The 9220-nt window shown below is 44.1% G+C and overlaps 1 protein-coding gene across 1 annotated transcript; it reads right to left on the bottom strand.

The window, feature by feature from the left end:
* Window positions 1–7081: 7081 nt before the first annotated feature.
* IFT22 (intraflagellar transport 22) lies at window positions 7082–9211 on the bottom strand. Its single transcript, XM_010139872.1, has 3 exons — window positions 9195–9211; window positions 8137–8339; window positions 7082–7230 (listed from the first exon to the last, which is right to left on the bottom strand). Exons 2-3 carry the CDS (start codon window positions 8312–8314, stop codon window positions 7082–7084), a joined length of 327 nt encoding a protein of 108 aa, XP_010138174.1. The 5' UTR covers window positions 8315–8339; window positions 9195–9211.
* Window positions 9212–9220: the final 9 nt, after the last annotated feature.

Raw genomic sequence — 9220 nt, 5'->3', positions numbered from 1 at the left:
GAAAGAAAAAAAAAAAGCCAAGCATGTGCTCAATGGGAAACAGATGGAGTTTTCATTAGATGTTACTTTTAATGATCTGCTTTAAAAGTAAAGATACACCACTCCAAGCAGAAGGGCCTCCTAATAGCTTTGTTTAGGTCCCAGGCTCATTATCTTAGCGACAGATAAGCAAGATTGCAGGGTCTTTGTCAAGCTCCAGTCAAACCTGCCTACCATCCTTAGAATTCCAAACTCAGCAAAACAATTTGGGGGCCTTAACAATATTTTTCCCTAAGACGCATCTTTATTCAGTGATTCAGAGTTATTATTATGGGCCTGGCAGTTGCCTGCTCTGTTTCTGGAGTATTAGCATTTAAACCTAGGTCAGAATAAAAATCTGGAATATTCATTGCAGGGCAGAGCTTTTGCTCCTTTGAGGGCCTGGCTTTCACAGTCAGCTTTGGTGTGACTCCTCCACGGGGTCTTGCTGGCTGTGAGTGGTGACCCCAGCAGTCTAGAAAGCCTGGAGATCCTTCCTAAAAAGATGAATGCTGCAATCTGTGCCTGTAGGTACTAAATCAAAGTTTGACAAGGAAAGAACAATGCAGTCCCAGGGTTTTAGGAATAAATGGTTGCTGCCAAACCACAATAAATGCTTTTGTCTGGAACTCATGGAACAGTAACATAGCAATGGAGGGTGTACCCTTGTCTATTATTCCCTCTGAGCAAATTCTCAGAGATCTTACCAGGATTCGGGGAGATTTCATGGAACTAGTAGAGAAATAGGCTTTAATTTCCTTACAAAGAGAGGAAGAGACAATGGAACTCAGCAGAACATATGGCATTTTTGGGGAGTTACGCAAGCAAATCCCAGTGCCCATCCTGAGACAGGGCTCTCTGAAGTGAGACTCGCAGGAGAAAATTGCCTTTCTTCTGTTATGAGCTGACAAAAGTGCTTTACTCCTCTGCATACGTATAAATACAACCAATGTCTTCAACTGATCTCCAGCTGGAGGGTGTGAGTCGGAATCCAACTTCTCAGAGTTCAAGGAAGTTTGGAGCTGAAGTTCTGGTTCACTGTCACCTCTGTAGAAAATACCCACATAAATAAAAAATACCTGCATTAATAAAAAGAAATGAGCCTCTTGTTTTCATGAGAGGGGACTAGAGGGATCAAGAACAGTGATACTCTCTCACAAACTATTAAGCACCATTCTGAAACCAGGTAGGTTTTTCCACTCTGTCTGTTAGAAACCTTCTTCAATTTCCAGACTAGTTATTAATGATGAGATTGTTCACTTATATTATTGCATCAAAGCTGTCTTTTAGATTAGATTACACACAAATAGAATGTGAGCCTGAATATTAGGTTTCTTCTGCTTTTTCTCGCTTTCAGGGGGAAAAAAAAGCTTTAATGTGAGGTCACTTTGTATTTGAGGACAAATTATTTCCTCCTGCCATTCAAGGGTGGGAGAATGGAGACTAAGCAAAAGGAGCAGATGATGAGAGCATTATGTTTAGGTCTGTGTAACTTAGAATGGTCCAGCCATTTAGCAACAGCATCCCTCTCCGTGATTGCTCTGGTTTTCTTATGGCCAAATAAACAGTCGCTTTTGTTTTTGTGATATATTTGCAGGAATCAAGCATGTGCCCTCTCTCCCTATGCTGCTAGAGTGAGAAAACCAAACCCTTCTCATACAATTGCTTCTCTCTTCCTCACCCCTTCAGATGGCCTTCCCTGATTCGGTGTAGCTCGCTGAGCATGGCTGCCCAAACCTGTCCACCGTTTGCACACAGCCAGTTCCACCAGGTTGGCAGTTACACAAGAGGCGAGGGGTTTCCAGATACTGTTGTTTGTGAAGAGGACTGATTTCCAGATGATGAGTTCTCAGCAGATTCTAAGCAGGTGCCTTTAGGAGGTACCTAGTTATGTAAACAAATAAGGGAAGATGGATCAATGCAGAATCACACCAGTGAGCTGACAGCGGGTCTGCTTCGTACAGGTGAGTTAACCCCTGAGCAGCTTGGAGTAGTAGCGTATGGTACCTTTTATTCACAAGTGCGATCGTGTCTGCGTGTGCGTGGCAAGTGCTGCCTGAAGCTACGCAAGTTCCCGCTGGAGTGTTTCTAGCATCTCGGGAAAGGCAACTGCTCAACAAGGTAAATGGATCTTCTGGGGAATCTTTGCTGCACCACCAGAGTATTCCACCAGTGAAGGAAGTCACTTCTGGAGAAGCAGTGAGCAGATACTCACAAGTGACCTCCAGAGCCAAGTCCTCCTGGTGAAAAGGTGGCTCGTTTAAGATTTGATTTTTAGAGGTCCTGGATACCTTCTAGAAGTCGCTTCCCAAAGTGCCTGCATGTCAGCACTTTACACATTTTAAACTGAGCGTGCAAAAACACAGCACGGCTGGGCACTCTTGACTGTGGTGGCCTACGTGACTTCCTTGTAGTCCCTTGGCAAAGCAGTAATAGAAGCAGGAGCACAGGGGTTCTTATGTCTATTGTGTCCATTAGAACAATACTGCTGAAAGCAAGAGAGTCCAAAGCCCTGGCCTTCAAAATATATGACTTGAAAGGAAAGCTGCATTTTTTTGGTAAGGTCCAAATGTATTTCATTCAGCTTTGCTGCTACTCCCAAAGTCTGGTTGTAAACAAGTATGATTTTTACCCTGGAAGCCACACATCTGGGTTGCAGTGCCTGTGACTGTTTTCATCATCATGAGTAGTTATTGGCTTCATAAAGTTCTGCGTGTGCAGAAAACAGCTTGTAAGAGGTAACCGGAGCAAACTCCATTTTGTAATTGAAGAGCTTAAATGTCTTAAATCACCAGTCTGCAAGGTAGCCCCAGCCATTAACTTTCTGCATATGACCCTGAAGTCTTAACCGTCTCCAGTTCTAGCCCAGCAGAGTTCTTTGCATTCTGACTGCGCCCCACCAGGTTTCCAGGCTCTTTGTCCAGACAGTTGACGGTCCAAAGCAATGAGGTACCAGTTACTTTCAGGGGAGCTGAGTGTGAACAGGAGTAGAGCTCACCTATAGCTGCTAACCTTTTTGTAGCCATACAGCAATAGGACTTTTAAAATCGTTTCTGTACGTCATAGTGATGTAAGTTGTCGGGATTGTCAATGCTCAATGCCAAGTGACAAAATAACGTGGCACCTGAATAACTTCTGTTTAAGTAGCAGCTTGTTTTCTCACTGTGCTGTTGGTGTATCCCAGAGTCTCTGGATTTTACGCTGCGGAGGCTGAATGTATTTGAGTTAATTAACAGTTAAAATGTTCTAAGCCCCTGACTGCAGCCTCAGTGTCCCAAACCATGACAATGCAGGTGATCTCAGCAAAGCCACTGGACAAATAGCTGCTGAATTCCAGGATGGACAAAGAACCACAGAAAGGGACAGGGAACTCAGAGCCTTCCCATTTGTGCACAGTTCACACAAAGCAGAGGTTTGGGGGCACGTGGCTGCTGACAGAATGAGGAGGGGACAGGAACTGTTCACTCTGAGGGTCGAGGACACCCAGACAAGGCTGCATTTGTTTGGAGGAACTGACAGGCTTCACTGGTTCTCTGCCTTCCCTTCCACTTCTTGGAAAGGTCATCCAAAAAGCCTTCCCAAACTTCCAGGCGTGGTGGTGAGGTCCTTGGTGTGGAAGGGTAAAATAGATGCTTTTGCTGCAAATGTGCTGGTGTCTTCTGCTTCTAAATTGTTCCTGCTCTTAGTTAAACCTGTGGCTTGCCAACTGACTTCTGTGTAACTGTGTCTGACTGCCTCGTGTTCCCAGTTTCCTTTGCACTGCTCTGGCAATTCTTTGCTCTCACATGCAGAAGCGTGGACTGAGCTGCAGAACAATCACTAACCACATCACTTCAAGCAAAGAAATAGGACCGGGCAGCCCGGGTCTGAGTAATGCTGTGATGGGGTGTTGTTTGAGGCTCTGCAGACTTACTGGTGGCACAGGAGACAGCTGTACGGGGCACAGACAGAGCTGCAACGTGTGCTCACCTGGCATTCTCGTACCCCCTCCAGCTGCGTGTCTCTGTTGACCTGTTTCATAAATCATGAATAGACGACACTTCTGTATACGCACCTTGTCTGTATCTTCCCCAGTGCCAAGGGTTAATTTTGCATGGGCCTGTGCATTTATTCTGTTCTGCAGCAGTCACAGAAATTCACCTCTTGGGCCAGACTTTATGACTGATGTTCCACATGTATTACATATGATGACCTTTCTGGATGATATAAGGTTAAGTCCAGGGATCTGTCTTTCGTTCGTTCTTTTCTTCTCTAACGAACAATGTGTTGCAGCATATAGATGCCTGTAATTTGCATCCCTTTTTTGAGTTTAAAGTAAGATTGTGATTAATATTTTATATAAACCAAGGTGGTGAATAGGAGAGTTCATTGACTTCTTACCCTGGTATCACCCAAACACTGGTTTACATTGCAAATAAAACGTTTGGTGGGTTTCACACCCATCTTTACCAGTGCGTCTCACAATGTTGCTGTTGGGAAAGACTGCATTCATTGAGGCAGTATATTTTAAAACTTGGCTCCAGCACCACACAGCTGGCAACAAGGAAAACATAATCTAAGGCAGCATGTAAAAAACTTGTTTTCTCGTTAAGACTCTGAATTTTCCAATAACCGCCTCCAACAGACCACCCTACGACACGGTTTGCGAACACATAAAGCCTGATTGTTTCAAAAGCCATGTAAATAAAATGTAGAAGTAGGAATGCCAACCTCCCACTATTCACCTCCAACCTTTTCTTTTCATCTCTTACTGCTGATTTCACTTTTTTCTTTCCTGGTGTCCTTCCTCTCGCTGCTGTCTGCTTTCAGCACCCTCTTTTTCCTCTCAGAACAGAGCGGAGCTTTTAGCTTTGCTGGCAGAATAGAAGCCAGCAGACAGTGAAAAGAAGCTGGGGCAGTAAAATCCGTGAGCACACCAAGCACCCAAGAAGAGAACAGTGCAGGTTCCTTGTCTGTGCACACAACTTCACGTGCCACACGCCCAGTACCAACCTGAGCAAACCAGCATCTCACTGAAACGGTCATTCTCTAAAGTACGAGCCCAGCTCAGGATGTTTTGGTGTGTTCTTTGTAGCCATTAGTTTTACAGCTGGAACTGTTCTAAGATACTCTTTTAATCTTTCACCTCACGTGCCTTGATTTTAAATAAACAGGGCTTAATAATCAAAGAGGAAGATAGGGACGTGCAAACACGACTGGGATGAAGAGGCTTTCATACTCCAGCAATGCATTTGTGGATTTTGAGCATGATCATGTGGAAATGCTTCAAGCAGAATATGAAAATAACTAAAAAAATCTTCTTTTACCTGAAAGCAACCACAGAAGTAGCTTGTTCTGAGCTGCTACAGTCAGTCATTGTCACACCACTACAACACATCCCATTGCAGGGCACTGATGAAAGGTACTGAGTGCCCATTTTTTGCCTTGAGCCCTGTGGGCATTTTGGGGGGGCTAGAAGACCTGCCCGTGGCAGCATACCACACCCTGACTGAGCTCTGCTCTCTCTGAAGCTTCTCAGACAAACCCTGGAGAAAGCCCCGACCACCCACTGTTTGAAGGCCAGGAGAACGATGAGTAAACAACCAAGCGCAGTTTCGAGGCATCTCTTCTCGTCATCTTGGAAAATGGAGTATTTGTGCAAGGACAGGCTACTCCTTACTCAGAAAAGAGCAAACTATGAAAACAGGAAAACTAGCAGACCATTGAACCCTGATCACTAGAATACATCAAGTACTTCCTGGTTTACACTTTCTGTGAAGGACGTTTACTAAAGGACCATGTTGGTGTGAGGATAGGGCTGTTGTAACAAACATAGACCAGCTGCAGCTCAAGCGTGGCATGAATCTGCAGCAAAACAAACCCCGTAAGATTAGTGCTGCAGGTCAGACCTAGTTCTGACAAGCCCCTGATCTCACACTTTGTGGAGAGCTGCAGCACAACGTGATATGGGGTCTCCCTCTCCCAGTCCTTTCTCTCCTTTTAAATTACTCTCTGAAAACAAGAACCCAGCGTGGACATACACTTCTGGTTTTCATTTCTTTGGCCATTTGGGTCGGTGACAAGTTTTTGTAAATGTCTCTTGTTGGAGCTACTTGGTGTGAAATGTACTACAAATTTATCACTGTTTTCCTTACTAGAAATTAAGCAAGTTTATAAGAGTTCCACAAAACCATAATTTGAGAACAAAAATTATGCATTTTTAGTGTTTTTATTGCCTTAGTACTGCATGGTACAAAGTGTTTTCCACAGCAAAACACTCTGAGAACAGGGATGAGCGCAAACCAAACAAATCCAGAAGTAAATTCTCTATGAAAGCAGTTCCTGCAATGCAGCAGGGAACAGTAATTCAAATTTTGGAACCGCTTTTCCTCCTCTGGAGAATTCAGAACTTTTGTTTCTCTGTTGGAGCTCCCAACATAGGTCAAAGCACTGTGCTACACTGAGATTTCAATTCTTTTCCCCCCATATAAACATATTTGTTGAGTTGGATTCATCGAAAAACCTAGTCTTGAGGAAGACTGCAACCTACTCTGTCTTGCCAAGGCAATAGCTAAGCAGTGTGCTCCCGGCAGATGCTGGGCAGAAAGATAAGGAGAACCTAGAGCATAAAAATGTGGATTCCCCACCATAACGGCTTCTCAATCTCTATTCCAGTCAGCTCATACTGACCCCAAAAGCCCAACTGCTCCACCAACCCACGAACCGGAGCACTTTACTCGAACTCCACAAATCTCGTGTTCTGTCAGACCATCTTCTCTCAGCACCTCCACACAAAGGGATTCTGAAGAGATGAGCCATGCCTGTATCAGGTGGCCCACACCACCAGATCAAACACTACCTTCCTGCACCTCTGATGCCAAAAGAAACCAAAGTGCAGCTCAGGTTACCCAAATCCCTAGATGTGCAGCCATCTCTTCGGCACCACAGTTCAGCTGGTGTCCACACTTGTTTATAGGCCGGACCGTTCACAGGCTGGCAGACTCTCATGGGGAGGACGTGTGCACAGGCTAGTACAGCTTACAAAGCAAAAGAATCCTTTTCCTTCCCTGCTCAGTATTTAATGTTACGAGATAATTGACATTTCTTCTCTCTCTCTGCTCTCATTTATTAAGGTGATGATGCTTTTGAAGTATTTCATTAATTCCATCCGAACATCTTCAGGATCTTCTTCTAAGTTGGAGTGTATTAGTTTTAGCTTGTTCAGTGGGTAAGCTTTGGAGGTAAATAAAAAATAATTAGGTATATTCCTTTTATAAAAGAAATATTCACAGTCAAGGTCACGGGACAGCACATGCTGAAGTCAGCTGGAATTCAGCAGTACTGAGTGTTCAATACCCCAGATAACATGAAGAAATGCATCACAGCTCGTTAGCGTTACGAACAAGTCCAGCTTATTGCTGGGTTAAATTCTTCAAACATTATTATTCAAGCTTCAAGCACTGGTTTTGGTCTCACAGTCAGTTAGGCAGAATCCAACAATTCAGCACTGAATTGCAGTTTTACTGTTGCAGTGATACGACATTCTCTGATTACTTCAAAATTACGGAATGATACTGTGATACTAAATACCTACTAGTATGTGAATACTTGTAATAACTCTGTATTTGTTTGAAGACTGCAGCAGGTTGCCCAGAGGGAGTGTGTGTTCTCATTTCTATAAACAGCCACAAATACTTTTGTGGTATATCAGGCTCCTATTGCTAAGTTTAAGAAGCAGATCATTAGCCTTTTATTTCAAAAGGCTCCTATTCTTTTGATTGATAAAATGCATGTTAAATGCCTCAAAAGTGTCGATGAAATTCAATGCAAGAAACAAACTCCTAGTGATGAGGAAAGGTGATAGGAGTTCTAACTCCCGGCTCAGCTGCATACTGACTGTGTGACCCCAGAGATGTCATGTAAACTTTTCTTGCCTTTCCCTTCCCTTTTGTGACATGGGAAGAGTGTTCCTCTTCTAGATGACCTTTGAAATGCATTATTTCTGTTTTTGCAAAGCAGTCTTCAATCTACCAATTGAAAACTACTAATAGAAAATGCAAGCCATAAGGAATGGACAATTCTAAAGATACATAGATCTACAAAAGCTCTGCATTACAGATGAAGTTTCCATCTCCTTACCCAAGGACAGATTTTCTGCGTCCCCCGCACTGCCAGGCTTGTGATGTGCAACCAGCAGACACTGACTATTGAGCAGCGGCTGCTGCTGGACGAAACAGGAGTACCACATTTCGATTTCTTTCAGGTGACTGGGCAGCTCGGGATTGAAGATTATTATTACGCCATGAGAGTCTTTCATCAGGGCTGGCCAGCATGTTTCAAACCTTGATAAACAGGGGCATGGAAAATGGTGAGAATGACAGCTGGGAAACAAACATGCACTCAGACTTCCCAAAGTTGTCTTCTTCCCTTCTCAGGAACACCTTCCAGTACTCCTTCCTTATTATAACATCAGTAATTTTGCCAGTGATCGATCATATTCCAAACACTTTGACTTACCTCGTAGGTGAGTTGGTCCCATGATGTGCTGTCAATGTAATATTTGGGCAAACGCTTAAACTTTTCCCCTAAAAACGGATCTGCACAGTTCTCAGTTGTATCTTTTTGGAATTTAAGGCCTGAGCTATATATTTACACTGTTTGAATTTGACTCACATGATAACTTCAAGGAGATAAAGGCAATTACAGAGTGGGGCTCTGTCTCCTGTACCTGTAACTTCACCTAGGAGCTATGGACTGTTATACTTGGTCCTTACCCAAACCAAAGTTCAGTGTTAGCTGGGATCATGGCACAGAGTACCTAGTATCGGTATAGCAAAAAGCTATAAAATTATATAATGGGGAAGTTGGGAATATTCCTCATCCATCTCAAAAAGGTAGCTGGCTTAAGGCCTGACATGAATATTGTTTCAACAGAACTGTAGTGAAGTAACCTGGAGGAGGTACCAAGGATGCTGGCTTACTTTTGATCACCACTGCAGTCCCAGAGCTCAAAGCGACACACAGCTCCCTTGCTGTTACCGTTCAGGTTTGGGTTCTCATACTCCAGGATCCTGTGGAAGCACAACGCGCCATCATTCTACACAGCACTGCAACCAGGGAGCGGGGCTTTCTGCAGGGCAGGCGGTGCTCAGGGCCTGTGTGAACTCACACTCCGCACGCCGCGAGGCTCCGCTCACCTCACACCCTGCGTCGGGCTGTAGCT

This window comes from Buceros rhinoceros, unplaced genomic scaffold (genome assembly GCF_000710305.1).
Source record: "Buceros rhinoceros silvestris isolate BGI_N320 unplaced genomic scaffold, ASM71030v1 scaffold24867, whole genome shotgun sequence".
Classification (NCBI taxonomy): Eukaryota; Metazoa; Chordata; class Aves; order Bucerotiformes; family Bucerotidae; genus Buceros; species Buceros rhinoceros.
This window is presented reverse-complemented; position numbering and strand designations above follow the sequence as displayed.

Excerpts from the sequence above, each read along its gene's own strand:
- IFT22 (XM_010139872.1), bottom strand. The coding sequence starts at position 8,314 with ATGAAAGACTCTCATGGCGTAATAATAATCTTCAATCCCGAGCTGCCC. Across the intron at positions 7,231-8,136 it reads CGCAGAAAATCTGTCCTTGG|CTTACCCACTGAACAAGCTA; the intron begins GTAAGGAGATGG and ends TTACCTCCAAAG.